Source organism: Erpetoichthys calabaricus, chromosome 6, assembly GCF_900747795.2.
Source record: "Erpetoichthys calabaricus chromosome 6, fErpCal1.3, whole genome shotgun sequence".
Taxonomy (NCBI): domain Eukaryota; kingdom Metazoa; phylum Chordata; class Cladistia; order Polypteriformes; family Polypteridae; genus Erpetoichthys; species Erpetoichthys calabaricus.
The window spans coordinates 128,675,871-128,695,904 of record NC_041399.2 but is presented as its reverse complement, the minus strand read 5'-3'; the positions used below and the strand labels follow the sequence as shown (position 1 = coordinate 128,695,904).

General features: G+C 38.1%; 1 protein-coding gene across 1 annotated transcript in view; it reads left to right on the top strand.

The window, feature by feature from the left end:
• ezh2 (enhancer of zeste 2 polycomb repressive complex 2 subunit) overlaps positions 1 to 1,271 on the top strand; it is a 144,434-nt gene extending 143,163 nt beyond the window's left edge. Inside the window, exon 18 of the mRNA XM_051928774.1 lies at positions 930 to 1,271. Within this exon, the coding sequence (XP_051784734.1) occupies positions 930 to 990 (61 nt within the window). The 3' untranslated portion in view covers positions 991 to 1,271. The remainder of the gene's footprint in view (positions 1 to 929) is intronic.
• The last annotated feature ends 18,763 nt before the right edge of the window (positions 1,272 to 20,034 follow it).

Here is a 20,034-nt window from a genome sequence, read left to right as displayed (position 1 = left end):
GATTTTTAAGCACAAAAATAGTTAATTATACCATAGAATGCACAGCGTAATAATAGTAAACTAAATGTAAAAACATTGAATAACACTGAGAAAACCTTGAACAGAGAAAAGTAACATTGCAAGAATTCACGCTATAGCCTTACGAACCACTCGCTGTAAATACTTTTTTTTTTTTAATGAGTTTTAAGCACAGGGAAAAACATGAACATTCGAAAAATCCGTAATTTAATAAACAACCAAGAAAAGTAACATTGCAACAATGCACGCCGCGAACCGATCGCTGTAAACAGAAATGAAGTTGAGGTTAAAATCCAATAGAAAAAAGTCTTCATTAAATACGAGGTTAAAACAATGCTCGAATTAGTCTCTTTAAAAACAAACCCGGTGCATTCTTTAACTGCCTTCTCAGCCTTAAGCAGCCAGCCACACCTCTCTCTCTCTCTCTCTCTCTCGCTCGCTCGCTCGCTGCACAGGGAATGCACAGAGAGAGACTGAACACGTGCTGAAATCATCAGCGCGTACGAACCGGAAGGGAAACTGGCTTGTTCGGCACCCGAGTGTGTGGTCGTGAACAGATGCAAAAGTTTGGCGAACTTTTTGGTCGTAACCTGAATTGTACGTGGTCCGAGACGTTCGTGACCTGAGGTTCCACTGTAGTTGGAATTGTAAGCCAAGTACTGTTTATAATTCAATTTAATATGTTTAACATAATTCTGTATCTTTTTTTTTTTTAGTTTGAGTTTTTACTGTATTATTTTATAATTTTGAGTTTCTCAGATTACTATGCATTTGTACCTAAGCAGGGATACTAGAAACATAATCTTTGTGCACTTTAATATTCTAATCTGTGATTAGTCATTTTTTAAGAATTTTTATTTTTCATGTTGTGCTTTTTTCAATGTAAACATTTTTTTTTTCCCTTTTTGTAGATACAGCCAAGCTGATGCTCTTAAATATGTTGGCATCGAAAGAGAAATGGAGATTCCATGAATCCTTCTACCTCCTCTTGAACAATTGCCTTAACCTTTTCAGGAATTTTTAATGTAAAGATGAATTCAGGAGTGCTAGCTGCAACCTATGATCACGTGATTGAGGAACAAAATGATGGAAAAATTAATTGCAAAATAAAACAATACTTGAGTGTTTGCTGTGTAATTACAAATGTTTCCTTCACTGGTCAAAAACTTTGTGAAGTGTAAATATGCAGAGTACTTTTTTAATTACTCAATTTTGTATTATTTGAAAACTCTCAGTAAAGTTTGCTGTGGTCATCCATTGTCATTTCTTAATGGGGGAAAAAAAGTTGCTTTTTTTAAGGTTTAAACATAAATAGTCAATTTTCATGCACGCACAAACCCAGGATAAGGTGAGTAAACCCAGTTAAAAACCTCGGTTTACATGCATGAGTTCACTTATGTAGTTCTCCTTTGGAAAATTGTTCTGGTGTCATAAAAATGCTCTAAAAATAAATATTAAACCTTATCAACGGCCACAGTGAACCTGAAAAATAAGCATGAGGCCTGTGTCTCCCAAGCAGTAGCTTTAACATCTTCACCTAGAAGAACAATATATATTTGAAAAAATATCTGCTGGCTTGCCCTACCTAATAGGGAGCAAGTTGTATCCATACTACCAGTAAAAATGTAAAGAGCAAGAAAAATGCAAATGTTAACACCTTCTGTTAAGATTATTTTTCAGTATTCAACATTGTGGTTGCATGTCAAGGTTATCAATTGTTTACTGATTTCTGTTATTACAGAGCATTGGTCTCTGATTACAAAAGCAGAGTGTAGTTGACATGAAAATATAGGCATGAACTTCTAGATAAAAGATTGTATTGAAAAAGGAAATAACATGAGGAATTATGTTTTTTCATCCTGCATTATAAACTGGCCAAAGAGCTGATACCAGTCTGTTTAGGAGCCACATACCAAAAGTAGTATTATGTTTGGCTTGCTGTGTAATACTTCTTTAGTTATGGAATAACGTATACCAAAATAAGGAAATAGTGTGTCTAGCAGGTGCCTCATGCTCCCTGGGAATGTGTTCTTTAAGGATTGTAGTCATACTGGAGACGATATATTGTTCACAGTAACCACAGCAGAGATATTAAGACAAGGGAATTATGGTACAAAGGATAATATATTTAACTTTCTTTTAAATGCTGCATTCACTGCTAATAATGAAACAACTGAGGAAGTCTATAGGACAGTACAATTGTCTTACAATGTTTCAGTGGGGTCAATGATGATTCCATGTCCATTTTCAGAGGAGATGGAAGCATTGCCCTAGGCACAGATGGGCAGAGAATTTCTTGCATCTGTGCATAGGAAAGACTTTAGTTAGTGAATGAGCTACTGTATGTAGCTATTTATACCCATAAGAACAACCTCTGCTAAAAAACAGACCAATCAAATAAAAAAACACCTGCTGACATATTCAACAGACTGTTTGGAAAACAAAATTGTTCACCACAAGTGAAGACCTCCCCAACAAAATACAAGCCACTTAAAATGCCCACATTACAAAACCAAACAGCTGCCTTTTAAACAGAATTTCATCTAACAGTCTGCAGTTCATATGGAGAAGGGCAGCCTGTTCCACCAGTCAGGAGCTACACAAGGCTGCACTGACATTTGAGACACCATTCAACAGCAGACCTGAGTGGTCAAGAAGGAGCATAGAACCACACAAGCATCTCCATATATAGTTGCTGATCCACCATCAGCTCTGTAGGTAAACATCAAGGATTTGAATGCAACATGTGCCACTACAGTTTGCTAATGTAGTGATCTAAAGAGAGTAGTGACATGTACCCATCTTAGATGGTTGAACGCCAGATGTGCCATGTGCATTTTGAATCTGTAGAGGCATGATGCCACATGCTGGTGCTCCTGCCAGTAGAGAGTTGCTGTAGTCCAGATGTGTTAAGACCAAAGCCTAGACCTGGAGCTGTGCTCCATATTCTGTCAGTCTGAAGTTGCAGATTTTGTACAGAGTAAATCTGCACAACTGAGAGACTGTAGCAACATGGTCTCTGCAGGACAGCTGGTCATCAATCACCCGCCCAGAGATTAAGTACCAACTTGGCAGGTGAATAGAGATGGGGTGGCAAATAGATGGATGAGCTGGTATAACAAAAAGTTCTAGCTTTGCCATGCTGAGCTCAAGATGGTCTTCCTTCAGCAAGTCTGCAATATCAATGAGACATGCAGAGATTCTAGCAGGTTGCCGTATGGTTCTCTAAAGGTAATGACCAGTGATATTTTCATAACGAGAACTAGAACTAAAAATTGTTTTTTGTTTTACAAGAATGAGAACTGAAATTAAGACAGAGAAACTAAAGCTAAATAAAAATAAAAAATAGTGATATGTGAATGAATTAAAACGAGAATGAAAAATTTTTAAAAACAATAAAAACAGCAATAGCATTTTCGTTCAGTCCAGTTCAGTCGCCCTGAACATTCAGTTACGTTGCGCTGTTTACTATGCGGTGATCTTATACCTTGTACCTTTTAATTCTTACTTTGTCTTTTTTCTCTTTCTTCATCATGTAAATTACTTTGAGCTACATTATTTGTATGAAAATGTGTTATATAAATAAATGTTGTGCTTAGTAAGGTCACGTTGTTTGTAAGGACCATTGTTTGTTGAGCACATTTGGCTTGTTGGGTTGAAGCAGTAAGCACTTGTGTTTGAAGATGGCGAGTTTTACATAGATGTTTGTGGGTAGAAAGCGAGAAAGTAACGTGTGGAAATACTTTACAGCACAGATGATAACAAAAGCTAATGTAGTATGTGAGAAGAAGAAAAGAGTCTCGGAGTGTCAGTGCAGGGCCAACTGTATCAGTACTTAGTGGAAGTCCAGCAATGCTCTGGTACTATGACTGCACTTCAGTACAGGGACGTGCGATCAGGGGGAGTCATGAAAAGAAAAAAAACCTAATGATAACCTAAAATACATTTTTCCACTGGTCTGTGCTATAAATTTGTTTTTCTGTATGATTCCAATAATATTGATCATTTTTATAGTCAAAATCGCTGAATTTGCGCATTTCCTGATCAAATACAGGGGAGAAACGTGAGGTGTGGTACCGACGAGTATCACCTCACTTCGGACTGCGCTCTCCCTCACACACTGGGTTGATGCATGCAATTGACACGTGTCTGTTGCTGTCTCTCTGTATGTCGCCAATATAATGTTTGCAGACATGTTTATTATACCCCCTGACTTTCCACAGTCTGGCTAATATGTTTAATGAATGTGTGTGACGTATGCAGTCTTGCAGATCGGACATAAAACTGCAGTGAAAGCCACAAGGTAAGGAAGACAGTACCGTGCCGCACTGAACATGTTGCATATCTAATGTACGCAGAGGCTCTAGGCGCCAATAAGTTAGCGATATCAAAGTCAGGAGTACTGCAGCGGTCCATTTATTTTTATTTTTTCTTCCAACTGACTGCTAAAATGGAAGAATAAGACTTTTAAAAATAAGGAGGACTTTTACAAGAAGGCGACGGAAGCGAAGGATAGGTGCATGGACTTCATTTACAAATAAAGGTAAGACCTTAAACGGTTTTCAGTTTTATAAAAAATGTTATCATATCCAATATTTAAAGACTAAATTTTGACCTTAAAATATTAATTTGTTTTTCTCGTTATCCTTTAATCAATTTTAATACAGACTGTTCAACAAAAGCATCAGAATTAAAAGCTTTTAAAAACAACTAAATATTTAAATTAAGGTCAAAATTGAAATCTGTTTTTGTACACCACTCTATACAGTACTTTCATTTGTATTGAATGAGTATGAATTGTGAAATTGCAATGGCAAATTTAGAACACATGGAGGGTGCAGGTTGGCTGGGATTGGCTCCAACAGACCCCCATGACCCTGTGTTCAAATTCAGCGAGTTGGAAAATGAATGGATGGAGGGTGCAGAGCAAATGCGCTCTCTCCGCTCTTTCTCGTCGCTATAAATGTAACGTTCTTTCTTAGCCAAATATGTACCTTACCTACAGTATGTGTGTGTAAAGAATGCTGATGAGATATGAAACATAACCAGCAGTCAATGTGCATGCTGCCAATTGAATAGTGAATAAGCTACTCTATTGGGTTCATATATTTGTAAATCTGATTCTGAAAGAGTCAGTGCCTCACTATCCATGAACCTCACCGCACGTCACTTCTTCAGTACTGTCAGCAGAAATCATCAACATACAGTCTTGCTGGTGCCCCTCATAGTCCCGACGACCATGTCTGTGCACCTGCATAACAGGCGTTCGTCAAGCGAATATTTTCACTGTGTGGCTATCTGTGCAACGGACGTTGTTGTATCATGAACAAATCTCTTGAAATGCGTGCTTGTTTAAAGCTTAACAGCAACATGCTTGTACAGACTGGTTTCTTGGGTTGACACATTTGATCTTGCTGATTATATTCATTAGGCCACTTAATCAGTTTGATCATTGATAGTCAAGCTGTGTTTAACGGCATTATGAACTGTGAGTGTATTTTGTTGACTGAAACATAACTTGCTTTGAAATATGTGTAGGCCAGCATTTGTGGTCTTGCAACAGAAAAAAAACAAAGTGTACTAATATTATATAAAAAGGCCAGAACTAAATAAAGTAAAAACTAAAATTTAAAACACAGTACTAAATAAAAATAAAATTTATTTCGTTCTAGTTTTGAGTGGAGTTAAAATTAATTTTATATAATAAAATAACTAAAACTACAATTAATATCATAACTGAAATATCACTGGTAACGACCAGTAGAACCATGTATCATCAGCATAGCACTGATAGGACTTAGTGAGAAGTGAATTAACTGATCCTAGGGGCATCATAGTGCTTGCCTGGTCCCTCCTTGTTATCTGTCCAAGCCAGGATGCACAATAGGATCTGCCCAAGAGGCAGGACCCTTAAGACAGTCGCAGTGATGCCAAGGTCAGAGTGGGTTGGCAAGGAGGATTGGATGGTTGAGCGTGTCAAAGCAAAGGAGTGATCAAGTAGATCAGGGGTCCTCAATCAGTCCTGGAGGGCCGCAGTGGCTGCAGGTTTTTGTTCTAATCTGGTTGCTTAATTAGAAAGCAATTCTTGCCAATAATTTAATTTCATGGCTTGTTAGTGCTTTAATTCTGTTATGTCAGGTAATTCTTATATCCTGGATTTTCTTTCCCTTTCTAAGGATATCATCTAAATGATTTGAAGGCTAAAATGGATAAGTAATTCTTATTCCTTCACTTTTTCCTCTTCAATTTCCTTCCAAGTATTTAATTTAACCCAATAGTGCATGATTACAAGCTAAATGGAGAAATGCTGGTCTCTTTTGACATTTTCATGTTGTTGCTAATTAGGAGCAGTTAAAAACCAAGAATATGGCTGTTTAAGACTAAAATAAGCAACAAGTTCAAAATCTTAACGAGCAAGACAACTAAAGTGAAAAAGAAGTGTTACTTGAGCAATAAGTACTTTTTATTAAGCAGTTGGGTTGGAGTAAAAACATGCAGCCACTGCGGCCCTCCAGGACTGTGATTGAGGACCCCTGAAGTAGATGAACACAGATGACATGGTGGTAGCTGCAGGCTGCTGTAACATGTTAACAAGAATGAGTAGAGGTATTGTGGTAGAGTGGCCTTTCTTGAATGATTAGGGCAAAGCAGGCTATGTGGTAGAAGAAGAGTCTTTGTTATGTTGTTTTGGATATAAAGGAAAAGAGCAGACACACTGGTCTGTAATCCTCTACTTGAGATTATCTTCTTGGGGACAGGAATTGTGCTCTTTTCCAACAGCCCCTTATCTGTTAAGTGAAGTGTTGATGTGTCTAAGTACAGAAATGCATAAGGGAGAGAGAGCCTAGAGGGGATGGAAGCAGATGCAGTCAAGTGGACAGGTTAGGTGGGTGACTCATACATCAGTGGTGAGGAGAAAGGTGGGTTGTGTTCAACAGGGAGGAGGCTGGCTTGAGGGACAGAAGAGAATTGGCTGCTAATGACGACAGTCATGCTGCATTTTTTTTTTTTTTTAAAGTTGCATAGTCAACAAAAGGTTGAATGTGAAGGGTTGAGAGGAGATCTTATAGCAGAAAACAATCCACAAATATCAGAGGTGTTGCTAATTCTTTTTTAAAATAAACTTGCCTTAAGAGTGGTAGTAGCAGAAGAGAAGAAGGATAGAAGTGATGAATACTTATCCAGGTCAGCCTGTGCCTTTGACTTCTTGGAGTTGTCATACGTTTTGTTCATAAACTCTGTAGAGTTCTTGAAAGCCATAAGCAGGAGGGTCTGTTGCATGCAGCCTTAGTGGAGAGAGGACAGAGTTGAGCATAGGGTGTCAATGGAGACATTGTTATCAAGAGGTGAGAAAGGTTCTGGAGGAGGGAGAGCAGAAAACACTAGGGAAAGAAAGAGACATGTGGGATCGAAGGTGCTGAAGGACACTGTGGGAAGAGAGGGAAGCAACAGAGAACTGAATGAAAAAGTGGTTAGATGTAGTGTGGAATGATAGTTATGTTTGCTGGTGTGCAGTTTATTGTGAAGTTTAATCACTTTGTGAGTGGGAGGGGTGTGGAGTTGGATTAGGTTGAAAGAGAAAAGAAAAGTCTGTATAAAGGACCAGCCAGGTGCATGTTCAGGTGCCCAAGGATTAGAAGTGGACTGCCATCACCAGACCAGGAGACCAGCACACCAAATTCAGAGTAATATTTTAATGGACCTGGAGAACAGTAAAGAACAACAATGTTAATGGGGTAGGAGAAAGTGATTACATGGTGCTCAAGTGTTTTATAGTTGCATACATGTGTGAATATCCACTTCTTGCAGATTAGTACATCTGTATGAAAGAAGTGTAATCCAGAGGAAAAGCCTGTCAGCGTTGCCATATTTCCTAGGCATATCCACATCTAAATTAGTGACACAATATGCAGCTCATTTTGAATGGCAAATGCTGGAATGAAGTCTATTTTGTTCACTGCAGATTGAAAACTCTATAGGCTGAAGGATAAAGGAGTTGCTGAAGGTGTGGCTTGTAAAAAGCAAAGATTTTATTGTAAGGAGAAAGACATCTAGTGTAATCACAAGAAGGTATTGAAAACACATGGTGAAGGAACAAGACAGTAAAGAAAAAGTGTAACTACTTTAAGATACATGTCCACAGCCTTGATGGGTGTCCTTGCTTGGTGGACTCACATAGGCAGACTCACAGGGCCTCATGTATAAGGCTGTGCATAGAATTCACACTAAAGGTGTATGGACAAAAGTGGAAATGTGCATATGCACAAAAAATTCCAGATGCTTAAATCTGTATGTACGCCAAGTTCCACATACGTCCCCTTTGCAAATCCCAAACATGTGAAATTTAACACATATGCACATGCCTACAGCCCCACCCCGACTCATCCCAGAATTTCACATATTTTAATTTGCAAATCATTATAATATCACCATCCATTCACTGTTTGGTTAAAATAATAATGGAAAGGGCATGTGAAAAAAAGAAGTGGAGGCAAGGAAAAACGTACTATTTTTTGGCTTACGCAGTGGTATAAGAAACAAAAGCGTGGTGGAGACACTCGAAAGTTCAAGTTCAGAAAGTCGCACAGTGCCTGAAAGAAAAAGGAAGTGGTCAGATACCACCGTCGACATGAAAAAGCGAGTCACAGCCCACCATCTGTTTATTCTGTTTCAGGCAATATTACAAAAACTGACCTTTGTGCCAATTAACATGATGGTGCTGCTATGCCGAGCATGTCTTTGGGTGCTGGCTGCACACACATCTCTGCCTCGGAAACCGTTGTGAAGCCATCTGACTGTGTGTTGACGGACTGTTCTGGAGTGACAAAATGCAATAGTGGATGCCATAAGAGATGTGGCCAATAAACTAAGGAATATAAGGGCTGTACTATTTGACATTGACCACAAATTAAATGAACTGGTTAAAAAATAAGTGCTGCATCTGATTTCCTGTTTTAACATTCAGCTAATTACATTCAAACAACGTTCTAAAGCTATCCGAATCTGGCTGATCATTAGGTAGGTCAGGCTCAGGTTCATCATAATACATCTGTTCAGGTACATGCTTGCACAGTGCGACACTCACTTTCTGTGCGCCATTTCTATATAATGCTTTCTATTTATATAAGCAAATTCATTCTCTGAAGGTGCCTTTATAGCAGACCAATTCTCTGCTCTTTACTTTGAGGTGACTCCCTATACTTAAAAGGACTGCTTGCCTTTTGCCACACTAGCTAGAAAACGCACCTGCAACTGCTGTTTTTATAGGTTTTCCAGCAATATATGATATAATGCCAGCTTATTCTTTTTGGTGATTCATTCCTGGCTGATGTAACTTGTACTGTGTCGTTGCAATAGTAATGTGCATTGCAGTTGTTCCATCACATTTGGAAAACCAGACGTTGCTGTGAATTGCACTTTTATGTGTCAGTTCAAACACAGTGTAAGGAAATCTTATATATCTGAATGACAAGCAGATAATACCATTATATACTGCTGGCATGGCCTGACTCTATGATGATTGTGAAATACCCAATCTGTCAGCCACTTCACATTGAAAAGCTCCTGTGGCTAAAAACCAGAGACTGGACAGAACCTGCAAAGGAGCAGGTAGAGCACAATTCCTCAGAGTCTGCCTTTGTAAAGCCAGCACCAGTTCAGCACACAGCTCCAAGAGGATAGCTCTTGGAAACTGAAATCGACTTAGAAGCCACTCGTCATTATCTATATTACTAAACGACAGTTTAATTTATGCACGGCGGATGTACTGAAGCGCATGCGCACTGCGTCGCGGTGCCCCAGAGTCAAACGCATCGGCTTCCCAGACTCAGTAGGTGGTGCCCAAACAACACAACTTGTAAACTATACTTGCTCTAATCCACTGTGCCAGCAGTCTGTGTGGCATGTTCAATTATGATTCCTAACAGTAAACGACGTCTACCTAACGACACAGCCACAGAACAACAAAGACGAGACTGCATAGATAAAAACAATAAACGGAGGCTCCTACAACGCGCTTCAAAAACACCACACGCAAAGAAGTCACGGCTCCAGACAACAAAGACGAGACCGCATGGATAAAAACAATACACGGAGGCTCCTACAACGCGCTTTAGACACACCAGAAGCAAAGACGTCATGGCTCCACAATGAAAGAGCTCAACTAATGGAAATGCAAAACGAGCCCGTATGGATAAACACAATGAACGAGCGTGGCTCCAAATGGAAGGAGCTCAACGATTAGTAATACAAACACGAGCCTGTATGGCTTCGACCTGTAAACGAGTCTGTATGGATAAAAACAATGAATGAAGGCGCCCACACAAAGAAACTGCTTTAGTACAAATAGGTTTATTTAATTAAATGAAAACTTTACCATTGCTGCGACCTGTGAACTAAACCTGAGGTAAAGCGTGCACACCAGGTTGTACAGCCGCCCGAACACGACCACCCACACCACCGCATATACCACGTTCGTTTAGTAATGTGGCCCTCCATGCCCGGATCCGCCGCCATGGTCACTTCAGCACGTGAATCCGCTGCCATCAGCAAACAACTTCTCACTGACGACACAGCCATAGAAAAACAAAAAAGAGACTGCATGAATAAAAACAATAAACGAAGGCACCTACAATGCGCTTCTGAAACACCAGAACCAGATGAGTCACAGCTCCAAAAAGAAACTGCTTTAGTACAAATATGTTTATTTAATTAAATGAACTTTCCCAGGACGCACCCACCCTCCATGATATTTCATCCCTCCAAATATTGGAGGGAACAGAAAGTGATTGCCATTCTTGGATTTGCGATTCTTTCGAGAACCACAGGCTTGCTAGTCTGTAAATACTCACTGTCTTCTAATTCTTCCATTTGCAATGCTTTCTAGCAATGCTAAAGCAGCCATGGTAGCTGGAATAGTCTGGCCATTCTATGCATCAGTATATTGCTACAGAATTATTACAATCAAGTGAATTATATTTGTAAACAATATGCAATTAATTTCAGTGTATTTGATAAAACCTGCATCATAGATGTGAATCTAAAAAAGAAATGTAGACCACAGAACCCACACTGTTTTGATGCTGGGTGCCACCCATTAGCAAAACCATGCAGAAACGTGCATGCGTAAGGGGGGACCCTGCTGTGAAAATCTGCATGGTTTTACACTAGTTTAGTTTTTATACATCTTGACGTGAGCATGGGAACATGAGGCCCCCAGTCTTTGCACACAGTAGCCTTCATATGAGGGCTACCACTTTGCAACAGCCCTGAAGATCCCTCAGGTACGGAACAGTTGATTGAACACAGTTGCAAGTACCTAAGCAATTAGCAAAAAAACACCAAAAATGAAACTGGTCAGCAAAGAAACAAAAGACACTGATTAATCACTGGAGCAGGGGTGGGTAATGTTGGTCCTGGAGGGCCGCAGTGGTTGCAGGTTTTTGTTCCAACCTAATTGCTTAATTAGAAACCAATCCTTGCCAATCTGAGACATTATTTTTCCTTTCCAAGGATATCACCCAAATGATATGAAGCCTAATGCAGAACATTTTCAGTACATCATATTTTTCTCTTAAGTGTTTTATTAAACCAGATAATGCATGATGAATCCACACAGGTTTAAATGGAAACAAGGTAGATGGAGAACTGCTGCTGCCTTTGACATTTATACTATATGTTATCACTAATAAGAAGACATTAAAACGGTGAATGCAGCTGTTTAAGACTGAAATAAGCAATTAAGGTGGAAGAACCTTAACAAGTTAGGCTACTAAAATGAAGCATCAAAATGTCACTAGAGCAATAAGTGCTTCGTCAGCAATAATTGATTATTCATTAAGAAACTCCTACAGGACTGACATTACCCACCTCTGAACTAGAGTAAGCACAGAAAGGTGAACTGATACAATTTAGAAATAGTAACAACCCAGGTACAGCAAAAACACTTCACTATACACAAGTTAATAATCAAAATAAACCAAGCTGAAAACATTTATTACTCTCTAAATAAGTACTGGAAACCCAGTGGCCCACTGTCAAGCGTCCCTCCTTTTCCACTAAATGGCTACATCGTCCAGTGAGCATAACATTGTTAACTAGATTGATAGAACATGTCTGAATATGGACACGTACCAAGGAAATGGTTGGAACCGCAAAAGTAATGTCTGGGAATACTTTCAGGGAGCAGGTGGGTAATCGCTGAAGGCAGTCCAGTTTGAGGAACTGAATTAAAGTGGAAGAACCCAACAAGTTTAAAATATAATCTGTTTTCACAAAGATTTCTATAAAGAGCTTGAGGACCCTGACAGACTAAAAAAAAAGACAAACCTATTAAAGAAAGTAAAATAGTCAAGAAGCCTTTATTTCGTATCTATAGACAGTTGCTATTTGGACACCTCAGTCAATCAAACCCAAAAGATGCACAAGTAAGGCCTTCAATTGAATTCAAAGTGTTTAGCAGTTTGTGTGAATTAGCTGCCTTCATAATGCACTCGATGCAAAGTTTAAAATGCAAAGTGCTGCCAAATTTAACAGCCACTCTCTTGAACAGATGGACATTTCTACCATAGGAGTGACACAATTTTTGAAATACTCAGAAGATACCTTTCTGTATTGATGACTTGGGTCAAAAGGGGCTCATTGAGTCTTTTATAAGCCTGCCTGCATGTGCCCCTACTGCATGCATTTCTCAATATTCACTGAATAGCCTTTTTAAACTGCTAAACAGAAATGATTCTCACAAAATAAAAACTAATTGAAATAAGTCACCAATGATCAAAACAGAAATGAAAGAAAGTTTATAAAAATTTACTTGGAAATTAAATGATGAGTGAAAAAAACATAGGAATAATGTCCAAGAAGGCTGACAAGGACTCCTCGAATTTTGGAAAAATAGAGCCTAATAGAAGGACATGCGACTCTGGAAGGCAATCGGGAATAATGGAAAAGTGAAAGTGAATTCAGAATCGGTGCAGGGATAGCCATGGCTAGTTTCATTAGCTGTTGCTTTAAGAGGTGTTTCCCATTGCCATAACAGTCAGAAGATGATTTTTCTGAAAGTTCTATTGTGGATTATTCATTATTAAATAAATATGTCCATTATCAGGAATACTCTCACTCGCTATGTGGGGGCGGGTGTGTCTTTCCATGTTGGTACTCATTACAGTATTATTCTTGATGTTGTGCAGCTTAGCATAAACTACTATGTTATTATATTTTCCTATATATTTTTTCTCCTTCCACTACTTTAAATTGTATTATTATTTTAATCTTTGTGGTAAATAGATTATGTTAGTATCAGAAACCTATAAAATGTCATTATGATTTCCAAGAAACTACAAAACTCTTTCATGAGTGCCATTTTGCAGCACCAGGTGTCTTAAAGTTATGATGTTATTTATTCTCTTACTGAGAGTGGGTGTTGAAGGCTTTGTAACTTTTTCTTGTATCATACACCATGGCAAGACAAATTCTTATCCTAGTCAGACTTTTAGTCCAATTTCTAGCAGTAACTTATCAAAAGCTTTTTAGAAACTCCAGATAGAAAAATAATATTGCATAGGCACCTCTGATCAAACGGTTTTGTTGCTGTTATTTATAAAACATGACTGGCCATGGTTCTAGGATAAGCCCAATGATATTTTTTAACATAACATGATGATGTGTGCTTGTTTCCAGTCTTTACTAATTTCTCTAAAATGCAGTCATTTCTGCAAAATATGCATAACAGCTTGACCACTCCAGAATCAATGTTGTCTGGGGCTAAATTGCATCTTTATTGGACAGACTGACATTATTCATTTTTGCTATGCCTAGAACTCAAATAATTTCCTAAAAATCTGTGCTTCATCAATATATTCTACCGTTACAGGAATTACAGTATAATTACAATTTTTCTTAAAAGGTAGCAAATGCTGTCCATTATTTTTCTGTTTTATTTTTTGTACATAATTAATAAAATTCACACCACTGTCACTGACTGTTATCTTTCTGTTGAAATACTAAAAATGCCTCTGTGACGAGAATTGGTGTAAGGGCAAATTCAAAATGTCACTTTGTGCCAAATTTCTCCCTGTGGACCGAGTATCTATCTATCTATCTCTCCCATAGGACATGTCTGAGTTGATAGTGTTTAAAGGCCTTTTTATTAAATGTCTTTTTTAATTCCTTACACATCTAAGGAGGATTGAGGTTTAAAAGGATTTCAATTTTAACTCATCAATAGGGTGGAGTGGTGGCCTTTAGGCTAAGGCCCTGTGTCGGCATCTGGATAGTTGCTGGTTCAAATCCCTGTTACTGCCAAAAGAAAGCCTTCCCTGCAAGGCCCTTAACCTGAAATTGCTCCAGGGGTGCTGTTCAATGGTTGACCCTGCACTCTAACCCTAAGGGGGGTATGCAAAAACTAATGAGTTCCTAATGCATCGAATTGTATAAGGTGCAATAAAATAATAAAAGTATACTGCAATTATTTAGGTATTTTCATTCTTCCATTTCATACTCCGATAAAGTCCTGATTTAGACTACATCCGTTAAATTATTTTGATTTTATTACAAAGATGTATCTAGAACTCGCATATGCAATCATGCTACTACAAACCTTCATTAGCTGGTAAAGCAGCATCCCATCTGACACATCCAGACACTGTCGCCTGCATGTGAGACTCCTATGGTGTGATCCACAACTGCACACCAAAGGCATGCGCAGAATTGTATAGCCACTACTCTGTGCTTTGTGAGTCCTTGAAAGCTATAAGGCACTAACGTCTTAGTGAGTAGCCCCTATCACCTCCACATGTAATGGCAAAATTGCTGTTACAAAGAATACACTACAGTACAATACAGTACAGGTCATATGATAAACTAAGGATTAAGCCAGTTACCTTACCAAAAATCCATCTATCACATACAGCACCATTAGCAAGTGGTCTGTCAGCACTTGTTTGGCACAAAATAAATGGATCGTGGGTTGACCCAGGCACCAAGCCATAACGGTATCAGAGATGACTTGTGCATTAATAAAATGTAACATCCATCCATCCATTATCCAACCCGCTGAATCTGAACACGGGGGTCTGCTGGAGCCAATCCCAGCCAACACAGGGCACAAGGCAGGAACCAATCCCGGACAGGGTGCCAACCCACCGAAGTAAAATTTAACAGTTTATGGTTAATAAAAGCAGCTTCATTCTTGCTAGGTGCCCTGGTAATGTGAGTGTTGTCAATTGCCAAGATTACATTAGGAAAAAACTGTACTGCTGCAAATTGCCTTTTTATGTTGGCCTGTACATCCATACCATACAAAAACAGAATGTAGCACCTCCAAAGTTGGTTTATGGCTACCTGCACAGCGATCAAGATAGACCTGAAGCTTGGCTGAGGTATTCCTGTCCGACAATTCCTTCTGGTAGTTACCCATTGCCAGAAAGCCAATCATTATTAATACCTGCATATGAACTAGTAGCTCAATTTTGGGCAATCTGTCTTTCTGTTGAATAGGTTTCAACATGTACCCAATATAAACTGATGACAAAACAAAAAAAATTCTTTTGTGCAAATACGCAGCATTGGGCCTGTTAGAAGCAAATTCAAATAGAGTCTACACATCATATGAATCACTTTTGAGGTTTAATATGTTAGGCATGTCATGACATTATCATGACAGGTCAGTTATTTGAATTATTATACACGCAAGTCATCATTTAGCTGGTTTGGCTGTATTTGCCTACTTGATCAAGAATGTCTTCACTTCAAGCATTCGCTGAAATATCATATAGATATGGATCAGTGTTGCTGTAATTGTGCAAAATTTCTTCCATCAAGTTTTCTTTTACAAATCACGATTTTTGTGTGGAAAGTTGCATAGGAACTGAATACACAAGATTTACAAATCTGACCCCAAGTCTCTTGCCAACAGTTTAAGGATTGATGCCTTCTGTTGTATATAATTGTGGTAAACAGAGAAAACACAATAAAATTCTGATATATTCTTGTTTTAGAACAGTGAAATGAACCAATCTCCTTTTTAATATTTGACATTGTTTGGAATTGTATTTTTTTCTTAGTGGACATGAAGAACCAATTCATTCACACTAAAGGTTCTAGCTAAGGTCAAAGTATGACAAGAAACCTTTTGCTCAGTTCTAAATAACATATGGAGAAGGGACAAGAAAAGGAAATATCTATTGTGTGTATGAAAAGTGATGCTAAGATTTAAACAATAACAATGGACAAGGACACACTGCAAAAATGTCACCTGTCCTGCAGAATACGTGTTGTGTTTAGGCCACAATTGTGGCAGGGTTGGAGACTGCTGCATCAGCCAATCAATCAAAGGACATCACACACATGGTTTTGCTTGGTTTGGGCTGACTAATGGCTGAATGTCACTGTATGTATGTAAGCACAATTAAGAAGGCCAAAGTAAGATGGTACTCTTATTGTGGATATCCTTAAACTCTTTTGAGGCTGATTTTTTTTGGGTCATAGATGTTGGCCTAGTTTTTTTATTTTGTAAAAATCTGATTTAATTAAATTCAGTTTATTTTGGTATAGAGCTCTTCATTGAGTGCAGGCATACAGCACAGTTACAAGTTCTCAGATAAAATGCAAGTATAGATTTTACAGTTTACTAATTACATAATTAGTTCACATAAAGACACAAAATTGTTTAAACACAGAAGCACAAAGTACTTAGGAACTAATTAACATAAATGGAAACCAACATTATCTGTCCTTCTCCCCCTTATGTTGACTTTTGTTGACACCTTGAAAGATTTACTCCCATTTCTACATAAGCAGTTGAATGAGAAACATGTGCCATGATTTAGGCAAACCAAACAGCCTTTGGGTTTTCTCAGGCTGTGTTCAATATTTCAACTTTGTAGTTCATAGTACTGTACTGCTTGATTCATTTTGTGATTTCATTTTTTATTATTATGAAGTTTCTAACATGGTATGTCAGCATAAAAGTATTCATTGTATCAATGTGAAGTATTAGAGAAATTACCATTGATCAACACAAGCAACTCTGTAAAAATGAGAGTGTCACTCTCCAGTGCTACCTTAAAAAACATCATATGTAGATGAAAGAAAAATTACAGAAAATGACTCCTTCTAGAAGTAACCCCCCTACCATGAGATACGTAAGAGACACTTTATTTGACAACTCATCTCCAGATACCTGCTGTAAGGGAGTACACCTGTGCCATTATGGTGTTTTGTATATCTCTGGGAAGAGAGTACCACAGCACATCGAGAAAAAAGAACCCAATGTATGAAAACCTGCCTGGTTCTGGAAAACCAATAAAGTTTTCAATTAAATAGGAAAAAGGCACACCAGTAAGTTTTATTTTCGGAAAGGGTGCTTACAACAGCAGAGTATCAAAGAAGGTAGAAGAATGGCAATGGAAACCACCAAGAACCTTGTCATTGACTGAGATCAATTATTCACAAGGTGCAAATCAAAACTGGGCTTCATAGGAGTGAGGCAAAATGTAAGTCATTACTTAGAATAACTTCACACTTACTCTCCACTGAAAGACAGAAATCCAAGTGGGGAAATTGAGACTTCCCTTTGCAGGATGGGTTAGGGATCTCTGTTTCACCTACCAGCTGGGACACCAGAGTGTTGACAAGATCTCTGCAATTAAATTGGTGTAAGTCTACCATAAATAACTTTCATTTTCTTTGTTAGTGGTTTGAATGTGGTGATAGCCCAAACATGCTTGCTGCAATAAACCAAAGAGTACAATTTATTGATAACATAAGGATGATAGAGAATGGATACCAAGTGACTTTACTGTCATACCATCTATACATAAAATGCCACAAAATAATGTTACCCAGGACCATGGTGCAAAATATACACAAATAACATAAACACAGGACAAGTGCAAGACAAACTTCACTATACTATATTATACATAGGTAAATAAATAATAAATAGGTAAATTAAAATAACAACTAACAGTAAAAAAACAACAGTACTAGAAAGTGTGACAAATGTAATGCATATATATAAACTATTAGGAAAACATCTGAGAGGAGGGAGAAGCACAGAATTCAGAATCTGGTGAGCCAAGGGGTAGAAGTTGTTGCAGAACCTGGCAGTATTGGTTCGGATGCTAAAGAACCTTCTGCCAGATGGAAGGGGACATGTTATGAATGTACCTTACAATAGTTGTCCAAAAACTAGCAAAAACCTCCGCAAATGGAAGAATCCATCTGCAACACATGGAAAACAAAAAATCTTTATAAAATAAAAAGATTTGCTTTACACAAAAAGGCATGAAAAGCACAGTAGGAGAGTTCCCTGAAAGTTATGAGGTAATCTAAGACAAACATGTCCCAAAAACACAAATCCAGAAGAGACATAGAAAAAAAACAGCAAGGGTTCAAAATCCAGTTAATCCACAAAAAAAAAGCAGAATAATAATAATCACTAGAATTCACCTAAAACCTCCACACACAGTCAAATGAATCATAAAGGAACGTCTGTTTTCTTAGGCTTTATATGACTCAGGGCAGCCCCTTGACAGTGATAGGCAGGTGGCCTTGCCTCTTGGGGAAACACCCAAAAGACACACAGAACAGAGCAGAACAAGTTGAGATGCACAGAAACTAAATAGTACAATGAAATGCATAAAAACAAAACACATAATAACTCAAAAAACCTTGGAAAACCAAATGGTTCAGGCTCAGACAATCTGGTCTCTGTTTTATAGAGCGAATTGGAGGTATGTATTCTGTGCAATTTACCATCACGTGTTTTAATTTCAGGTTCTTCCAGTAAACATTTAGTAAGATGCTTTTGTCATTGGCAATTTAATTGCATGTGTGCTGCAATATGACAGTTAGCTTTTTGAAATCAAAAAGGTGAAAATAAGCATGACAATTGCAATATCCAATACATAATTAATTTAGGGAAATTTGATGATGACATCAGAAAATTGGCTTGTGAGACTGCTCACACTACCAAACAGTTGAATGAAATTCATGACATAATAGAAATTCTTTTGAATGTAAAGCAGCCCAGTTGTGGGATGCATTTGGACATTGCAACTCCTTTCATGCTTCACAATGGCTGATGAAGAAAATAAGTTGGAAACTGCAAATTGGGCTTAACATTGTGCCAAAATCATACAGTGTAGTCCTAGAATACGAAATAAACATAAAATAAACAATACCACGTCTACTTTGCCATTAGCAAAGTACAAGAGCAAAATTTCAGAACCAACCGAACAAAAAAAAACCAAGGGAATCTAAAGTAAGCTAAACAACAACAGTTGTAGCTGACGTCTTAGCAGTCATCGTGGAACAGCCAGGTTTTCGTGCCTGGCTCAGATGTCTTTTCATTTTGTATTTTTATTATCTTTAAACATTATCTTGTTAATTTATTATATTTTTATTGTTGTGTCAATTATATATATGTTGGACTGGGGGGGGGGCTGATGTCACAGTGATAGTATCACCAAAACCTTTTTAAAGAGACTAGCAAGCCATAAGGTGGCCACTGTGGCATTAGTGAAAATTTTTGTTGTTTGCTTCTTTTGGATTTTTCAATTATAGCTATTTTAATTAAATAAATAATTATTAATTATATGTATCTAGTGCTTTTCTAACCTACTGAAAGTGCTTTACATAGACAATGAAGTACCACTTCAACCACAACCACTGTGTAGCATCAATCTTCTTACGCTATAATGCTTTCCACATGTTAGCAATCAGGTGGTGAAGGTACAAGATAGCTAGTCAGTTAGACACATGGGATGATTAGGGGGCCAAAAAGACCAGGCTGTGATGGGTAATTTAACAGGACTTTGGGAAACTCCATACTCTTTTCAAAGTATGTCCAGAGATCTTTTTCGACCACTGATAGTCAGGACCTTGCCTTCACATTTCACCTGAAGGATATCACCATTTTTTAAGTACAGTGTGTCCATCACTGCATTGGGGCATTGCAGTTCAAATACAGACCACTGGGTAAGTGACTCCTGATGGCCTCACCTAAATCTCTTC